The sequence below is a fragment of the Aptenodytes forsteri genome, unplaced genomic scaffold (genome assembly GCF_000699145.1).
Source record: "Aptenodytes forsteri isolate BGI_AS27 unplaced genomic scaffold, ASM69914v1 Scaffold72, whole genome shotgun sequence".
NCBI lineage: Eukaryota > Metazoa > Chordata > Aves > Sphenisciformes > Spheniscidae > Aptenodytes > Aptenodytes forsteri.
In genome coordinates, this window is record NW_008796193.1 from 5,955,193 (window position 1) to 5,975,976 (window position 20,784).

At 42.1% G+C, this 20,784-nt stretch overlaps 1 protein-coding gene across 1 annotated transcript in view; it reads left to right on the forward strand.

Moving 5' to 3' along the window:
• Nucleotides 1–6,501: 6,501 nt before the first annotated feature.
• The window catches only part of LOC103906180 (calcium-activated potassium channel subunit beta-2), a 160,728-nt gene continuing 146,445 nt past the window's right edge, over nt 6,502–20,784 (forward strand). Inside the window, exon 1 of the mRNA XM_009288035.2 lies at nt 6,502–6,556. Within this exon, the coding sequence (XP_009286310.2) occupies nt 6,519–6,556 (38 nt within the window). The 5' untranslated portion in view covers nt 6,502–6,518. The remainder of the gene's footprint in view (nt 6,557–20,784) is intronic.

Sequence of the window (20,784 nt, forward strand, 5' to 3'; positions counted from 1 at the left end):
CCCGCTGCCGCCAACGTGCCGCAGCGGCCCGGCCCCCCCGGGCGGGGGGGGGGGACCCGCCGCCCCCCAGGGGCCGGGGCATCGCCGAAGTCGGCCTTCCCCTGCGTGAGTTGGAGTGCCGTAACGGAGTCATGACTGGAGCCAGCCCGAAAGGAGGGTTTCTAGCACCTGGGAAACTCCAAACTTCTCGAAGGAAGCAGCACTCACTGAGAAAATGTTTTTCTAGGCTTACAGAGCCATTTTGGGGAGCACTGTTGTCCATAAGGTGTGAGCTGGGGCATATGTGTTGACCCCCTCTGGGCTGTGACCCTCCCTGTCAGCACACTTCAGAGGTCCTGAACTGTGGGGAAGCTCCACCAGGTACATGGGAAGCGAGTGCACGATGCCGAGGCAGACAAAATCATCCCGTATGATGGCGGCTTTGGTCAATTATAAACAAACCCCAGACTCTTGGGTGGAGAAACATGTTCTTGTGTCTTCATCTGAGGAATCCCCGCTTGCTCATCCGAGATTGCATCTCGCTCCCGTGACTCACTGTGCTGCTGTAAACAGCTGCCCCGAGAAGGCTGTGAAATGGCTGCCTTGGACAACATGGTCCCTGGGAGATGAATTTTTCAAACAGATTACTCAGGAAGATCAATAGTATAGTCAAACATCACAAAACTATAGTGTGCATGGGATTTTCTTGAAGAAAATGTGGAGTGGAGGGTGTTCTGGGTCTCTTTTTAAAAAAAGGATGGGGAAAAAAAGAGACAAGAAGAAGGGGGGTGCGGGAGGGGGAAGACCAGAGGGAAAACAATGTAAAGAGGCTTTAATATTTTACTGAATAGGAAGGAAAATTTCAACCCTTTCTTTCACTGACTCACTATTCACCCTCATCACATTATTGCACTTAATTAACTTTACTGTTGCCTGCTGACCTGAGCCCTGTAGCTACCTGGCAGTCCCGAGGGACAGGTGCGATCTATCATTCCCAATCCTGTCTGCAAAGCAAAGGACAGTATATTCTGCCTCTTTAAAAGGAACTGCACAGATGCCCTCCACCATTTTCTGCACCATTAAGATTCCTGTGCAACAGTTACAACACTGCTATATGGACTTGACCTATTGTGGAAAAATTACTGTTGATTGCAATGAATTTACAATCCAGCTCCCTCTAAGTACGGATTGATTCCTCTGTTTCTATTTTCCGCTTTTGCTTCCCAAGAGTAAATTTTCCTGCTTCAAAATATTACAGAGTATCCTCCAGGCTTTTCATGGTTACTAGTATTTTCCATCATCCTTTAATCTTCGGTAAATCACTTTGTAACATCTTTTCTAAAATGCCCTCTTCCAGTTCCTCTCTGCTTTCCCAGGGATCCCACTGCTATTGTGAGAACAAATTTAATTTGCATTGATCTCTGTTCCCAAACGAAGCTGAGTACAATCAAGTCCACTGTTCTATGGACTTCATTAGTACTTCATTGGGATGGACATCACCTCACTTCATGTATTTATGCTATATAAAACAGCATATATTAACGTATACGCTGTCTGTGGCCCAAGCCCACAGAGTGCTTTCAGAGCTGAAAGACTAACAGGCAAAGTCTGAGGGCATAAATCCAGAAATTAGACTTGGAAAGTGCTTCCTCAGCTGTCACATAACCTGTAGCCTTAACTCTGGAGAAACCTGAGTTTTTAACACTGAAGTCTATAATGGTGGACTACAGTACTGAAGTGTGTAACGCTGTACAAGGCATCTACTCTTTCTTCAAGTTAGCAGATTCTGACAGTCTTGTTCACTGATGACTGAGCAAATCACTTAAGGCCAAAGTTGTGCAAATCCTCAACTCTACCCTGTTGGGCTCTTTTGAATACCTGTCCGTTAAGGGCGAATTGCCTTGTGCTAAGAACTGGAAGTCCTGCCTCCATGTCTGCACATCTCCCCGCACCATCAGAAGCAATGATAATGAGACAGCCATGAAACGCCACCACTGTGGAAATGCCTTCCAACGCTCATTCAGAGAGGAAAGTACATAAATTAATGCTTTCAGCCCAGCAGAAGCAGGGCACAGGAACTGAGATAGCCATCAAACTGTGGTCTGCAAGCCACTGATGCTCCATGGAGGGAAGGATGGGGATCAGAGAGTCATATTAAACAACCAAGCCTGTAACATTTTCAGCTGCAAAGCTGTGTTACAATTAAAAGGCAAAGAAAAAGATGCAATTAGAGGGTCTGTCAGTAGGAAGCATGAACAACAGTAGAACAAAAAATTTGACTGGGCTTGGTCAACTTTTATTAAAAGCTGATTTTGAAAGGGAAAGTGTCAATACTGCACAGATGAATGGGGATGGCACAATGGCATTATAATTACCAGAAGAGTAGTGAGAGAAACGCTATCACAAACCTCCTTCGAAGAGAAAGAGATCTATTGTGCTAAAAAATTCTTCTATGCAAAATATTAGAAGTGGAACATCAACTGGAACATTAACTCTGGAAAATATATAATAGTGGCCCATCTTGTAATTGACCTCCTAGATAGATTAGATGGGCTAAAATGATTTTCCCCTTCTCCAGCTTCTGAGATGCTCTAATTCAAGGATAAACACATACAGATGGAAGAAAAACATGTTGATATGTCAGCACAGAGCTTCTTCCAAATGAACAAAAAAAAGAGAAAATAAATCTTATTTAAAGCTTCACAGAGAAATCTGTTTCCCGCTGTAACAGCTCCCTGGTGTGCAAATGGCCACACTCAGTGAGTAAGCTGATCAGCAAAACATGTCAGTGGGGCAAGTGCAGCAAATCAGTAATGGCCTTGTCTTGAAGAGTTAAAGCCTGACTGGAGCATTGCTGGCCTACAGCTGTCCTTAGCTCCACTGAATTGCCCTGCAGTAAGGCCAACGGCCATAAAAATACACCTGTATTGCCAGTAAGCTAGCAGCATGTGCAGACTGGAGAGTAGGGACTTTCAGTGCCCTTATCCTTCTGAGCACCCTCCCAGCTGTGACCAGCTTTCTACCACAGCTCCTGCTGTTTAGGCACAGTGTGGAATAGCCAGCTGGGCCAGTGGTTGGCTGCCCTACAACTACACTACTGAGTCAGTCTCCAGCCAGAAATCCTTCTAGTTCACCTTGGTGTTAAATTGCAATCATGGCATCTTCATGCAGCAATGGATTAACCAGTTCTCTTTTGACTTGATGGCAATGTGCCCATCCACCTGCAGTCACTGCACCACTCTCTTAAGCAGTCAAGTCTTCCACCCCCCACTGTCAGGGCATTTCCAGGAGAGCAAGTCCATTGCCCTGACAATCAGCTATCTGCAGGGTCTATCTCTTTCTTCCGATGATTTGTCTGAGATGATGTGGAGTTAACAGAGTTCAGGCAGTTTTCAGTGAAAGATGTGGTCTTTACGTCACACAGGCTAGGTACAAATACTCGAGAATAGTTAAACTTCCATTGCTGTCAATTTTCATCACCTGTTAATCCCCAAACCTTCCAGGTTAAACCATTCTAACACAGTTAGACAATCTTACAATTACATGAGATAATCTGGCTCCTCACACCTCGTTTCCCCACTCAGTGTCCTGAGCCACCCCTTCCTACCACTTGCCTCATGCCAGCACTGCTCCTATCTACCTTCTCAGAGACCTGGTTCAGGGAGTTAAATGGGCAAAAAATGGTTCACTCTCTATCTGTGGAGTTACTTTACTGCCCATTTAACTCCCTGAACAAGCTCACCATGTGTGCAGGCAAGCATCAATGCAAAAGAGGGTATGTACAGAATAAGATGTAATTATATAATTGAATGTAATTAATTACAACAGCTAAATATATATTATGCTCAAGTATTAATAAAATTAATATACAGAATGATACAGAGAGGGAAGAACAGGACAATTTCACTATTTTTGGTAGTAACTAACCTCTAGATTGACTATAAACCATGTCCTTACTTGCATGTATAGCAGGGTTTGGTAATCATGATAAATCCTGATAATGCAATGCTGCATTAATAATGAGGAAGAAAATATTCTGCTTCAAGCTACATAAAGGCCCTTTGCAAACCAGTAGCTTAAATATAATTGTGCTGGAATTACTCCACTAATTTTCCTTGGTAAGGTGACCAGCTCTGTGAACAGTGAGAAAGTACAAAACCAAACAAATCCATAGCTGGCAATTACTCCAAACACCTGTACCAACCAGGCTCATTAAAAGTAATTGGAAGGCATGTAAATGACATTCTACCATTAACCTGGCTCAATTATTCACAGTTGGTATGTCAAGCTTTTAACCAGCCACAAAGGCAGCATTGCCGGATGCTTTTTCTGAGAGAAAACGATAAAGGGGGAAAAAATCATACTGCCATTTAACTCCACATTGTGCCAGACCAAAAGGAGCACTCATAAAGGAATAATCCAAAAAGACTAAAAAAAGGGGTCGCTCCTATGTTCTTTTAAAGGTCTGGGTTTATACATAAGGAATTCAGCAGTGTAACTCAATTTTCCTGTCCCTCTGAAACCAGTTCTCACCCTTTGTACAGTGTTTTAAGACCTCAGTCTTAAAACCTTGGCCAGATTCTGCTCTAGGGTTTGCATGGGGCCCCACTGCATTGGAGGGGAGACATGCATCTAATTTTGCCTTCTGACTGGGGGGGTTTACTCCTGCCCAGTGAGCAGTTCTTAGCTTAAAGGAAATGGACAAGTCAGGGCTGGGGACAATTCTGCCTCTCCTGGGCTTGCATCCCAAGGCCATCACTTACTGAATGACCATTGTTTGGCAGTCTGGATGGAAAGGCTTTCTGGTTTGCTACTAGCTGAGAGGAGCACACATGGGAAAACTCCTTCAGAAAACAAGACTTGGAGGAGATGCTGGCTGCAATTTTCAAGGAACATCAAGGATACAGGCACTCCTGCTCCATTGGGTCCAAGGGGATTTGGGAACCAAATGCCTTCAGGTCTCTGAATATCCCAGGTGGGAACCAGAAGACTCCTTTCTCCCATGAGCTGACTTTATATATCACCTTTATATACGATCTGTGTGTCTCCTTACATAACTTTTAAAAAGCCCATCAGCTTATCACCTCAGCATGTGGAGATGGAAAACTGCAATAGCAAGATGTCACAGGGAGGGTTAAGGTGCAGGGGGGAATAATATTACCTTTAATAGGACCACTGTCAGCCTTACTGCGTGCAGCAGTTCTTTCACACCTCTGCTACTGGATACAGCATTTTCTGGCTGTAGGCTCAAGGCAGATTTAATTTACCCTGGTGAATGGAACGACCTTAATTTCTGTCAGCCTTCCTGAAGTAGTTCCAGATTTATTCTGAGGTAAGGGGAGAATCTGATCCTAACTTTTTGAAAACAAATGAGTTTACTACACCCTGGGAATTTTCAAACATGACACATCCATCAGTTTTCCTTTCTGACTCACATTTGGCAAAATGTAACTGTCAAAACTTTTTAATTCAAATCAAATTGTTTGTTATTTGTTCCAAGCCACATATTAAATGTCAGTGACAAAAGTTTCCATACAGCCTTTGTGGGCTCACACGCATAGCTACCCTATGACCTACACCAAGGAACAGCCCTGGAGCTTGGAGAAGCTTAAATCCACCAAGGCAAGGGTGTGAAAACACAGCTGGGCCCAGCGGCTTCTGCTGCTGCAGTAAATCCCACTTTGCCCCTCTGCATGTTCCTCTAGCCTTAAAGTCTTTAGAGGTGAAATCATGAGTTCTCCTCAATGCAGTTCTTTTTTCGCGCTAAAAATCCCTCTGAGGCAAGGACAGTTTGGCATATTTTCCCTGTCTGCCCATCAAGCTCTTAAAAAATTAAGTTATTAATCATCTAAACATTCACCTCTGCTGCACTAAGGCTTTCTGGCCAGAAAGTCCCATAGGTTGCTATTTCAAATATGACTCTGCTTCCATTGAAGACTTTTGAATTAAAAAAAATCTGAAGTATGGACAAATGCACCTTGTGATAATTACTGCCTAGCACTATACTTTTAAAGCAGTCAGCTGAGCTTCTAGTTTATATTTCACTAATTTGCTTACTTGGTCAAAAAAAAAAAAAAAACAAAGACTTTTGAATTAAAAAAAATCTGAAGTATGGACAAATGCACCTTGTGATAATTACTGCCTAGCACTATACTTTTAAAGCAGTCAGCTGAGCTTCTAGTTTATATTTCACTAATTTGCTTACTTGGTCAAAAAAAAAAAAAAAACCACAAACCCCACACTCATCATGTACTTTATCTGAGGTCTACACATACAGCAAAACATTGCTTGCAAGGAGGAAGAGAAGTTTGCAGCAAAATTGTTTTGTAACAGATGTATCAATGGAAAAAGTTAGTAACTGGGAGTGTTCTCTCTTTCCCTGTCTCGCAGTTGCTATTAGTGCTGGTCTTTAGGGTGTAGCTTTCCTCTTGGGCTTCTGTGTTTGTTTTACGTATTGCTTTCCTCTTCCTTTTGGTCAGGAGCCTTTTTATGATCAGGCAAGATAATACTGAGCAGCAGCACCAAATCTGCAGGATAAAATGAGCCTTTGCTTTAAATATCCAAGAGACAAATGGAGGTAAGTAGAAACAAATGGATTAAGCTGTTTGGGCTGGGGAATTGCTGTCAGTTCGTTATTCGGAGGTTACTAACAACTAGTACGTTAGATTTGTTTTGTTTTTTTTCCCCTATTTGACTGCAATGTTAAGAATTTAACTAAAGTCTGGCATGGAAATATACTGAAGTTGTAACTGTGTTCAGGCCTTTAGGTAAGGATTACAGAGTTGGTTAGGACAGAAATCCTTTAAGCAGCATTTCCTAGGCCTTCATGGCAGACCTTAAACACATTTTCCCTCCTCCTTTTTCCCCATCTTGTAAAGCATCTCTGTATTTCTGATTCACTGTGCACACTATACCTAGTCAGAGAGTTCATCCTGCTCCTATTATCTTCCTGTATTTCATATATATTGCAGAGGTTGTATTTGCTCAGCTGTATTGAATCCTATTATAAAAGCAGGGTGCAGAGGGCAGTTTCTGGATGCACAATGAATCTCTGTAACTAATAAAATATAGCACCTGCTCTGCTGGAAGTATCAATGTGAAGCCAGAGTTGGCAGGGTAAGTGATCCCACTTCATAATCCTATAATGTTGATACAATTTGGTGGTACCGACATAAAAGAGATACTCAGACCTAAGCTGGACTTTGAGATAAATTGAAAATGGTGTCTTTAAAGGAAAACCACTCAGTACAGGATTTGATGACATGCAGATCTTTTACTCATAGGGTGTCATATCTGGCAGTGAGGTGGATGAAAATAGTCTTGTTTATTGTGTTGTACAAAGGTAGCAAATATTTCAGTTTAGAGAAGAAAAGGGTGAAGACTCCACATGTACATGAAGAGCAGGCAATAAAAGACTAAATATTCTTGACACCCTGTATTCTGTTTTCTAAATTATCTTTTAAGAATCTTGAAATTTACTGAGATGGAGGTTTTTTCTGTACTGTTCAATGAATACTTCTAAAATCAAACCTTAAGTTACATTAGTTTTGCATGCACAACTATGGTATGTTTTTGGTCTCCAGCTGCATTAGCGTGGTTTTCAGAGCCAGGTTTCCAGATTCAACTGCCAAAAAATAAATCATTGTTATTTACTAGTTTGCTGGTCATTCAATCTTACGTCTATTTAAAAGTTTTCTAGGAAAATATTGATAGCAAACAATTGCAGGTCAGAGACCACAAAGTAGGTTCATATATGAAATAGAATGAACATTTGCCCAAAATATTTTGTATAATCTACAAACTTTTTAGATTACTTTCTTCTTCTGTTCACATAGACCAGACACTATGCTCCCTCACGTTGTGAAGTACCAGAAAGCAGCATTGCATTTTGGTGCATAAAGGGCATGTAACTTATGAGAGGACATTAGCTCTGCAAGGGTGTTAGAGAGAGACAACCTTGAACTGGGGACATATGAATTATCTTTCTGTTGGTCACATTACCTCTGGCTTCTCCCATTCTCCTCCTGCCTGACCTCCTCTCCTATGTAAACCCAAAGCTTCTTGGGGCAGGGACCTTCCCTGACCAGGTGTTCATACAGTGCTTGCAAGTGTCTTGCTCTTACTTACACAGCAGCATAGGACAGATAATAAATCAAATGTGCTGGCTTTATTCATCCCTTTCAATAGCAAAATGTTCACTAAAGTTGATGGAAGTTTCTACATGGCAGTACCAGACCTCAAAGTATGACTGTCAGTTCATTGGTTTCATGGAAACACTGAGTTAAACTGCATTTATGTTGTCAAATCCATGCCCAGAGAGCTGAGTAACTCTGCGCAAAGCAGCAGCTATGGCTTCTTTGAACATCTGTTTTTCCAAAGTACATCCTCCCTCTTCCACCAAGGCCTCCAATATGCTTCTTGCTGCAGATGTTTGCTTTTCATACACTGCACTGAGACAGAAACAGAGGCAGTCTCACTTCTAAGCTATCAGAGTGGTAACATGGGAAGAGAAAGTCCTGTGTCAGGAGCAAACCCAGAAGACAGGCCTGGGTTATGTTTATAACCTTGAACCACTGATACAGACAAAGAAACAGGGATGTAGGACCATTATTAACTTGTACAGTTATTTTCACAGACTGATTTTAAACTCACTTATACCAGTGAGTATTTCTACTGGCTTTTCAGTTTCTCTTTTTGCATAGCTTGAAATGCTGCCCACAGCCTGTGTAAAACCTGAAGGGGCAGGTTTTGGACACATGGAAATAACCTACTGCAGTCATTAAAGCCACATCGAGGTACTCGAGGTGAAGTAGGACCAGTCACCCCTTCTCTCCTGAACTCTCAGCTAGAGCACAGACCTTGGATTTCTGCTGTGAACAATTCATACTCACAAGTCCCTCTGCTCCTCACATTTTGCCCTAAGTTACTCTAGCTGGATTTCCAAAATAAAAAGACAGAATCATGCTAATTGTAGAATCCAGAGGCTAAGAAAAATAATATGCAAAGAATAATACACAAAACAATATCCACCTGTAAAATAAAAATGTGCTGGGATTCAGTGGAGAATAAAGAGAAAGAAATGCTAGAGCAGCCAACTAGAAAAAAACAAGCCAGCACAATACTCGATAGTCACAGGAAGACCAAAAATAAAACAAAACTACTTTGAAACCTCTCAATTGGAATACAGTGCAGAAGAGCTGACTGGTCCCAAAGAAAGCTGTCAAAATGGCATAGTGAAGTCAGTGCAGGCAAATTTGAACAGGAGATACCTTAAAAACAGGGAAAAAATATTCACATAAGTAACATCTGAAATGTCAGAAAGTAAAATACTTTCAAAAGAAAAACATTGGGAACGGGCAAAAACTGAATTTGAAAATCTTCCATCCAGTTGTCTACTAATCACTGCTGGATATTTGACAGCCATTTAAATTATTTCTCAAGCTCATTTAAAAAAAAAAAAGTTTGCTTTCCCATCCCCTCAATTAGAGAAAAATCATCACATGTTTTTATGTTGAGAGTTAGTTGATGAATGTCATGTCATATATCACTGCCTCTGCATCTGACAGGAATCAAAGCAGAGATTTTGAAAGGCAAGAGTCTTATGAACTGCTAATTATTCTTAACAAAGAAAGTGTTTCAGTTGTTGTTTCTTAATAAAATTTCTGATTTTACCTAAAAGGTTTTTCTGCCACCGTATTTCTGGACAGTATGAAGCTATGTTGAAACCAACAGTAATCTATTTATTTCTGATTATACTGTGATGTTTAAAAAAGTGGGGAAAATGTCCAGTGTTTCTTGCATATCCAAAGCTTCTGATGATTTGTTGAGAAATACTGGCAAAGGTAACCCTCTGATAGATATTTGGTTCTTTTGAATACATGTGCAGACATTAAAAAGCATCTGTGAAAGTTCTGAGTGTGAGAGTAGGATTTTAGCTCAATTTCTCTGCCCCCAGGAATTTCTCCTTTTAATTTCTTCTTCCACAGCTCTCTCTTTGGTGCCTCATTCCGAGAGGGATTTAAAAGCTGCACTCAACCAAATCTACTCAAACGAGCAATTACCAAACAGGAGGATAAGTCATAGGGAGAAAAAGATAACAAGTGTTAGGCCAGCAATTCGGCATTGTCTCTAATTCCACCACATTCAAGTACTTTGGATAACGTTCAAAGAAAGAAAAAAAAAAAAAACACCCAGGAAAAAAACCAAACAAACAACAAACACCCAGACTTCAGTGCAACCCCTCAGAGCCTCAAATCTTTTGACTTGCATCCTTCTCTAATTTTAATGCTTCTTAAGTGAGGCCAAAAAGTGAAACTCTAGGAGTCCTGGGTTAGGAAGCAAGTAACATATATGTGTCTACTCTGCTGGGCACAGGGAGTTTTGATCTACCAGAGAAGAGCTTGTTTTGTATGGTCAACATCAGGCTATATCTTGCAAATTAGGAAGCTTCAGGCTAGGAAAATACTGGAATATGAGGCTATGAAGAAAGTCCAACTGATATAGAAAGCTGTTGGTAAGTCAGGAATTGATCGTAAAACCTGCAGTACCTGATATGGGTAAACAAGTTTTATATTGTTACTTTCTTTCTGTCACTGGAATCATGGATTTTCCCAGTGTTAAGTGGAGCAGATTCGGAATTATTTTAAAAATTTTAATATTCTCTGGTTTATATTCCATGAACTGAATAAGGGAATACAAGCTCTGTGCTAGCTCTTTAGACTGTATAAAACAGCGTAAGTTCAAGAGGATTGATTCTCATTTTCCTTAAAACTACTTTAAAAAACTTTACACATACAGGCTGAATAAAAATGACAGTTAGGCCTATTAACTAGTTTACCATTGCTCCTTTCCATTGCCAGTTTGTCCCCCATCTTCTGTGAAGTACACAGATTTGGAAAAAATGTTTAAAACATATTATAAATAGTACAATTCAGAAACAGCATAAATGGTAACGTTCAAGAGTCGATTGCTCTTCATCAGTAAATGAGAGGGCATTCAGAGACACTGCCATGCAGCAGAGCCTGGGATTAGCTCTGAATTGCCTCTTCTGTAGAAACCTCTTCCCACTGTTTTATCTCATCCATTTACAAACATTCTTCCTTTCCACCCACTTGCAGTCCCTACAAAAGTGTTTAGGAGTTCGATTAATTTGACTGGGATTAAGATGTGGACATTTGATATTTAAAAAAAAAAAAAAAAAATCTATAATGTGCTGACAGTATGCTTACATGTTTCTGTTACTCCAGCACTGACTGGTTTGAACACTATGAGGGTGCCAGCTTGATAGCACTGGTAGGATGCTAGGTTGCAGGAAGCAATTTGGTGCCATTCCCAATAGGTGCTGGGGAGAAGTAACCAGACCTGAAGTGGGGAAGAGGCTCGGAGGAACATGTGGCAACCTCCTAATGACTGCGGCACTGAGCCTGGGGGTGGGCCCTTTTGGGAGGCATTTTGACCCTCTCCATAAAAAAGTGCGCTCAAGGATGAAAAGTAGAAGAAAAAGAAGAGGAGGATGCACCAAACACAGAGTTCAGTCCGGTTTACCTTATGCCTTGGGTAGGCAAAGAAAGAGCTGAGTAGTCTCAATGAAATCACTAATAGGGCACTACACGAGAGCTTCTCAGTACGTGCCTGGGAAATAGCGAAACAGTGAAAGAAACATGAAAGCAATAAAGTAACTTTCCTGTAAACTCTGAAATTATGTATGTTGGGAGAGGCTGAGGACAGTTAAAAAGAGTGCAGATGGGATGTATAAAGGGTTATGGCCATGCTTCATCACTGTACAGACTAAACAGCCCTGGTACGTTCATTAAAGCAAGCAGCCAGTGGGTCAGCAACATCCTCTGCTAGGATGTGTGCTGTCTGGCCTGTGTAGGTTGGAAGCAAACACTCCCATCCCTGTCACAGTGCAGCCTCTCTTGGAGAATTGTAGGCTAATCGCATTTGTTACAATTAAGGTCTTAAAGGCAACCGCATAAGTACATTAGACCAAAAATCCCATCTAGCCAAAATTCGTCTATGCACGTTACCAATAACAACCTTACAGGCAAAAGTTGGCATGTATCTCCCATTTTCCAGTGCTGAGATTTGCATGTCCCCAAAGGATCAGCGTGTTTCCTTGAAGCAGTAGTAAACCACACAGTGGATGTGTTGTACATCAGATCAACCTCATAGAGAGAAGCTACTAGCTGAAGAGTTGTATTTTTCATGAAGCACATCTTTTACTTTTTACCTAATGGTGTGTAATTCTGGAATCTCCATCACTGATGATTTTGGAAAACAGGTTAGGCAAACCAGAGAGAAGTGGTGCAGGTAAAGCTGAACCTGCCGCAGGGCACCAGATGGCCCAGGTGACCTTTAAGGGGCCTCCCAGTCTCCATTTTCTATGATTTCTCTAATTTAATGCTTCTGTTTCACTAACTAGACAGCTGGCCGTGTATTAGTTGACAAATAAGAGAAGTGATGCAGGGTGGCTTAGATGAGGCCAGTTTGGAGCGTTTGCTTTCATTTTATGAACAGTCATCCAGCTCTAGAGGAGAGCTAGCAGGCTACAAGCACAGCCAATCTTTGTCTGTGTTTTTTTTCATCTGAAAAGCTGAAATCTTTCCCAGCAAAAGAAAGGTTGTGCATGCAAACACTAACCATTTTACAGCTTTTTAGAAAATACTCAGTTGCCTACATTAGTCTGTGATACCATTTGAGTGACATGTATTCCTCCACTGTATTGGTATTGCTATCACAAGATTAACTTTTAAGTGAGGGAACGGACTTCATCTGTATGTTTGGGGGCAGAAGTTCTAAAAACTAGAATAAAAGGTTTCTGACCTTATCCTCCAGCTGAGCCCTGAGAACTTCGATCTCTTATGAAAGGCTGGTATCAGCGTGTTCAAGCATGACCCAGGTTAATGCAGTTAACCCTGAATTTCTGACTGTATTGTGCCCCTGCCTGTTTGCAGTCTACTGACCTCACCAGTTTCAGGTGCGGGGGCCGTTTAGAAATGATACAGCACTTGTCTGTGTGTTACTGGTAGCACTGGGAACAGGAGCAAAGGCCTTGCCATGCTGGAGAGGTAATACCATCGATTCTGCTCTCACCTGCGCTGGGTGAAATCAGTCGCAGCAGCAGGTCACAGTGACTTCAGTGGGAGGGGAATGGCTCCTTTCAAAAGCTGTGATTCAGCAGAAAGATTAAGCCATAAAGCAGGGATTTAGTTTGGCCAAGGATAGTTGCTTTCCCTGTACTCCTGACGCACACTTAGGACCCTACTTTCCCTGCTCTGTCCCTGGGACATGCAGACAGCAGCCTGTGCACCCTTTCCTCCTCCAAAGCCTTCCTTCAAGTTGGAGCACTGCTACACACTGATTTCAGCTTGGCTACCAGCTCTGCAGACAAAATTTCAGATGAACCCAGACTGATGGTTTGGTTCTTGGGGGTTTTTTTTAGTATTTTTGTCTATGTCTGAATTTTGTTCTACCTGAAATACAAAAGGTTTGATTTGCATTTTAGGTATTTACTTTAAAATTCTGAATCAGATGGAAATTCAAAACAAAGTTTGAACCTCTGAGTAAATTATATTTTGCAAAACTACCCCTTCAGTGCCCTGCTCTAGTGAGGGCCAAATGAATACCACAAAAACACCACAAAGACAAAGTTGAGGTCCACCCTGCTACAGAAGACTAACCACATCCTTTCAGTCTATCCTGGGGTGTAGCCATACCACAGTCAGAGGCACCAGCTTTGAACCAGGTAGTTCAGGAGGGCATCAACATCTTCCCATCATACCATAGCTTCATTTTTTACCCAACTTACCAGACTGAACTTCATGCTGCTGCAATACCTAGCCTCAAACCCACATGTTGGTCAGCTAAACAACTGAAGATCCAAAATGTTTAATATTTTCCAATGTGCTAACTGAATAGCCAAACATTTTGGAGACAGATTTGCCATGGCTCCAGGCCTAGTTCTGCAAGTGCAGGTCATGCTGCATCTACTCGAGGTACTCTGAAATTACTGTGTTCCTGCCTACGTTTCCCAATTTGGTATTTCTTTTTGCAGATGTGCTATTCTTTTTGGCAGACATACAATAGGTTTCAGTTTCCCTGATTCCTGTCTATTGCACATGCATTTAATACATTCAAGAGTTTTGTTAAGAGATTGAAAGACCTGGACTTAGAGCTGTTTATCACAAAGCAAATAATCTTGAAAACGTGTGTGTATTTGAGCAAGAAGAGTCAAGTCCTCATCTGGCAAGGGAACTTTCATCTTCTCGCAGCAGTCTTTCTCCAAATTTATAGTCTCAAGAGTACACATGGGAAACTTAAGTTTTATCTGAGTCAGAAAATACCCGGATTTTAGTTCTTTCACTGCTAAGAAATATGTACAGCTGCTCCCGTTATTTCAGAGGGGTTTGTTTGTTGTTGTTTTTTTAAAATCCCCCCCCGGTCACTTTTTAAAAATAAATTTTTTGAAAGGCTGTTATTTTTGGAGCTTAGAAGTCATAATGAATCAAAACCAGTTCACATTCACGTGTTGAGTCATGGGTCCCTCTCGAGTAAGTGCAGTAGTCAAATCATGGCCATGTAAGGGGATTGGCAGTAGCTTTGGAAATATCTGTCCTCTTTCCCAGTTTGCGCTCATGAGCCGTACTTCCAGCTCACTTTTTTCATGAAAGCAAATAAACATTTTGCCTGCAGGCATCAGATACTGTCTTAGTAACCATCCCTGTATCAGTGTGCTGCTGCATAGGATGGGAAGGGAGGCTCCGAAATGTATGTGGGCTGAGTGTGTCTTACACTGTTAAGATTCATGGTACTATTAGATCCTTTTTTCTCCCTCTCTCATCTTTTACTCAACACCGAACAAAGCCAAACAAGTGGTTCATACAGTTCCCTGTCATCTATCACGTATCTGCCCTTTTATCATACCTCTGCAGCATTTTCAAAATCAATGCTAATATCTTGTCAGGTATTATTAAACTGTTTTTCAATGATCTAAATCTCTTCATTTAGAGATTTCCCAAGTTGATGAGGTGATCAGAATGAAACCGTTTCAGGCACTGATGGCTCAGCCATGCACACAGAAACACACTTGCCTTCCCAGGAGCCCTTGCCGCCAGCCCCAGCCCCTGGCTGATGCCCCTCTGTCACACCCTCAGCTCTGCCACTGAGCTCCTGCCCACTTTGAAGAGTTCACTTTGCCTCCTGGAATATATTTCTGACTCACCTTTTACCTCCTTTTACCCTTCAAAGTATATGCTTGTGCCACATAACTGCATGAGCTGTACTGCCCACGGAACCAGCTAGGGACTGCTTTGTGCTGTGCTGGGGCATATGTGATCTTTGCAGTCTTACCACCAAGCCAGACAGACATATGCCCGGGTTTTCCTCCCCCCGTATTAGTAAGGTGCACCTTATTACACATTTTGTTAAGCCACGAGTACAACAGCAATATTAGCAGGCCCCCAGTACAATCATTTATCCTAATCTAACGGTAAAGCAGTGCTCAGGCGGGACAGGCTTTCAGGTTTTGATGGCCTCTTGTGTTTCCAGGTTCTGGTAAGGAAAAGGTGTTGAAAAAAACATTTGAAACAATTTATAATCTACTTTTGTGGACTGGATAGGTCAGATAAACATCTGAGCATGTTTGTCAAGGAAAACAAACTGCCATTCTGAACAGCTGGAGGTTTAGCCATCCCCAGAGCAAAGTCCATCAAACCTAAAGATGTGGCAAACTGCCAGACAGCTGCATGTGTGTCATTTTGATGGTCACACAGGAATGCCCTCGGGGCAGGAGGGGATTAATGATAACTCTCTGAAACCTCAAGTGCCTCATTTTTGAGTTTCCCATGGCAGTATATTTCTTCTTCCATTTTCACTTTGTTCTTAAAGCTTCACTCTTCATTTAAACCCTCTAAGGAAACTCCTTGCAAGATAGATGTACATTACCCTTTCAGGAGAAAAAGAACCTCTTTCAAAAAAACAAATACTGAAATCTATTTACTAATGCCCCTCATGTATATATCTCTCTCATCTTCTCTAAATATTAGTTCAGAAAACAGCTTTTGTTTATAGCAATTTCATTGCCATAATCCAGATAGCATGGATTACTTCTATAGTGATGCTCTAATGCTAATTTGCAAAAATGGAAGGCAATTTGCTATCCTAACAAATTACTTTTGTCCTTGCATGAAACAGACAGCAAAGACAGTGCCCCTGGTTAATTGGAAACACTAGATAGATATCCATAACATTCTATTTGTGAAGTCTAGTGCCAGAGATGTTATTAACATTCAATTTAACTCCTACAAAATTAAAACTAAAGCTTTATACTCATTTCCATGCAGAAACCTCCTTGGAAATAGCTTGATGTGGTGTTCTAAAAGATGTCAAAAGATCACCTCTTCACAATGACCAGGGAGATGTGGATCCAAATAATGATATCTGGGTATTTATATGAATGATTCTTCTCAGAGCTGCCTCTCACAGCTAACTATATACAATATACATCAAGCTTATAAAATCAGAAAGACGCTTCACTTACTCTGAATCTGTCCATGAAAATGGATGGAATGAGGCCTAAATCCAAGCCCAGAAGTCTAACATAAGACTTAAGAGCCGCTGTGTGAAATACAAGATTTTGTGGACACTGTCCTTAACTACAGTTAAAAACACTTACGAACTCTTAGTGTACAGACCCACATGCTGATGGTGATGCACACAATACAGCAGCCAGTCTAGACACTATTTCTACATTCCCCTCCTCCTTCTATAAAGGAGGGGTTTAGGGTTAAAACAGTGGATCTAAAAGACTTAGTTTCAATCATCAGGTCTGATACAGGTACAGGGCATGAACACTATGGTTCACATTCCTTACCTTGGGATTATCCCTATTCATTCCAGCCCTCACTGGTGTCTATGAAGATGCCAAAGACTATCCCATCTCACAACAGCTTGCAAGTACATCCCAGGCAAGCCAGTCACACTCTGCCTTACACTAGGTCACGAAGCTCAAGATGCTTAGAGCTGTATAGATCATCCTTGACTGCCAGAAGAAAGGTAAAATTTGGAAAAAGACTCCTATAGAGTTTGAGAATTGAGTTTATCTTCAAACCATGGTGTGACAAGAGTACCATTCAGCCAGCCTATACAATGGCTAATCAGTGGGGACACAGGGTGCAGGATTAGGGCCATGGAGGCAGGACAACTGGACTACTCACAGCTCTGCCAAGGCTCGAAGGTTTGACTTTCCTCGTCACGATCTCATCAGGACCAAACAAGCTCTTCTCTGCCTGTGAACCCTAAAGCCCGGTGAGCAGCACAGCGTGCAGATCTAGGCCAAAGTGAGAAAGCAGCATCTGCCAACATATTTGCAAGAACCGTTGTATCCACAGCTGAGTTCAATACAAATATTATTTGTGGGGGACAAAAACTGACTAGCATCTAGCAACTGACTCTTGGTGGAGTCACCTTCAGACTAGTCAGGCACAGTCCTGCTTAATCTGCCTGTGTTTCTAGAGCACTGATCACCATGTATCTTTGCATCATGGCCATCCATCACACCCCCAGTTTCTCATCTAAATACTGCCAACAGCACTGTGAGTAGCCCAGTGCTGACACTCCCTCTTTCTCCCTCTGCATCTTATTATTTAAGTTGCTGCTGGCAAAGAAAAGGAAAGTGGCTGTGTCCACAGTGACATTAGCAGAACTGACAGCTTAATCAATGCTGATACTTCCCCCCTCACCCCCGGTTCTCTGCTGCTCCTTTCTGAGGCAGCAGAAGAGCCCTATAAATTCACCACTGTGCCCAGTCATCCCGAAATACTGCTAATTTTCCAGAAACCCTTTGGTACCCTGACTGCCTCCAGCTCCACATGCTATGTCCCCCTCAGCTACCCAAGGTCCCCCAAGCAGAGCCATTGCCAGGGCTCCCAGAGCCCACACTTATCCCCTGGTCAGCAGGAGCATCTCTGGCAGCAGGCGGGCAGAGCAAGGAGCATTTCTGCTCTCTGCAGGTTAATCATCATGGGGGAAAACAGGATTACAACAGCACTAAAGGCAGGGTGCTTTGAGAGACCTTTCTGCAACCAAAGAAACTTGTTGAAAGGTTTTCCAAAACCTTGGAAGCTGTGATGTTTGTAAATAGTCCCTAATCTCTTCCGTTCCAACAAAATGTGCTTTTTTCAGTTTGGAAAGGAGCAGGCAAATCTCCACTAGCAATGCAGCTCTATTCAGCTCTCTTATCACCACCCGGGCCATTACTGAGTGACAGTGCAATCTGTAGAGGGGAACAGAGCTGCAGATGATACTTCCTAATGCAAACTGCAGAGGATTCATCATGAGGTGATCCTCCTGGACTCCAGGTGCCCCATTAAGTCAGGCAGAACTGGCAGGCAGACACATGTGTGGGTACAGAGCAGCAGCTGCCACCTCTGCTTTTCATTGTCCTCAGGACTTCTGTAGGACAGGGAATAAAATCAGCCTCTCCACCTCATCTAGACCCTCTCCACCTTGTCTCAACAGCATACCCTTGCCTTTTGGTAAGGGCAGCTTGTTTGGTATTTTTGTTTGTGTAGAGTTTAATTTTTTTTTTTTAAAGATAGTTTTCAGAAATGTGGAATTTTTTTTTCCTCTTCAGTTCACCAGGCTGACACACGAATTCACGATGTGCCTTGTTTGATATAGTACGTCAGTCAGCTGGAACTATGTTTGATATAGTACGTCAGTCAGCTGGAACTACATTTCACGTAACAAAACATTAGTAATGTAATTGCAGAGGGAGTATCATAGCAAAGGTAGATGTTCTTGGAAAACTAGTATTCCAAAAAAGTTTCAGCATCCATAATCCTCCCTCTCCATCTTGTGTCTTGCAAGTTTGGTGTGTGGGTGTTTGTACACCCTCGTCTCTCTCTCACCGTGCCTGTCAGCTCATTGCAGTTCTCAACCTACTGTCAAGATCACTCTCCCCTGTTGTCGTCTGACATTCCCTAGAGTTTTCTGGAAGGGGAAATCTTGAGTGCAGTTGATCTGCCCCAGCATCATGCAGCCACAGGACCTGAAGAGGCAGCACAGGCCACTTGCTTTGCCTCCTGGTCTGTCATCCATCCAGCACATCTGAACCACAGCCAAGGTACACAGCCTGTGCCAGGGACAGGAGCGCTCACATCCTGGGGCTCAGCACACTCAAACATTGTCTTTCCTGCAATTCATCCCATCACAACATAGATGCAGCCTCACAGTATAGATGTATTCATTGTATGGATAATAGTAGGGTTGTTACCTATAACCTTTCTCTTTTCCACTGTATCTCCATGTGCTTCTCTGACACTGTCTTCTTTGCAAAATAGTCAAGGAAAATTCAAGTACCATGTTGTTGCACACAGGTTTCCCTAAGATTTTGGGGGTCAGAGAAAGAGAGGTTTGTTTCTTTCCTCCCATGACAAAATAACGCCACGCCACCCCACCCCACCCCCCCTCCAAGCAGCACTGCAGTACTAACGGGCTACTGCATTTCAGGAGAAGCAATTCCATCTGGTCAATACTGCCACCACCATGCCTGTGGATAGCTGGTTGTTTAGCATCTCTAGATCGCACAGCAATACAAACCTAATCAACTCTGTCTCAATTCTCAAATCTTATTGAAAAGCCTATCTTGTCTCCCTTGTCAGTACTGCTTAATTTTCTCTTCCACTAAGCTATTATTTAATTCACTGGAAGTAGCTAGCACTGACAGGCAACACAGTTCATAGGACTGACCTGGAGCCACAGTCCAGAGCTGTAGGACTCTGATCCCAACAGTCCCACAAGCTTGGACAAAGCACTGTGTCCCAGTTTCCCCATCTTTGACATAAGAGTAATGTTTCTGCTGCCAAAGGAGGCTAGAATGATTATACTCTAGAAATATTCAATGCTAAACACTTCTACCAGTCTATTTATCATGTTTATAGAGTCATGGCTTGCAGGAATAAGAGACTAGAGAATAGCCCTACAGTTGGGCTGGAGTACAGGAGATCTGACTTCAGTTCCTGGCTCTTACAGCAGAGACCCTAGGCAAGGTTTGGGCTTCAAACCTCCACCTGTAGAATGGGAAATACAACCTTTCCCTCTCTGGAGGCTAAAATCATTCTTATTTGTGAGTTTGCAAAGATATTGGTTACTGTCAATTTTTAAGTGAATTGCTACATGTATAGTTCTAGTATGGATTCAGTTTATAAATAAAGGACAAGAAGGAGTAACTGCAGTTAGGAGAGGCTTTGCAATACTCAGTCAATGTCTGTTTTCTTGTATTTAATGAAATCTTGCACACCAGAATTAATGCAATGAGGGAAATGGCTCTCACAGCTAATGCTGATTTCACTGGTCATTCATGACATTGAGCAAGACAGCTATTACTTGTACCCCTTTCACTGAAAATAAGGAGAGCACCAGCAGACCTAATACCTACTAAAAAAATCAAACAAGATTACCTACAGTCTGGAAAACAAACTCACATGCTTTGTAGATTTTCCTGTTTGCATAGTTTCCAGACAAGCATCACTACCACAGTCCAAAGAATTAAAGTAGCGCCATGCCTGATCATAGAATCATAGAATGGTTTGGGTAGCAGACCTAATACCTACTAAAAAAATCAAACAAGATTACCTACAGTCTGGAAAACAAACTCACATGCTTTGTAGATTTTCCTGTTTGCATAGTTTCCAGACAAGCATCACTACCACAGTCCAAAGAATTAAAGTAGCGCCATGCCTGATCATAGAATCATAGAATGGTTTGGGTTGGAAGGGACCTTTAAAGATCATCTAGTTCCAA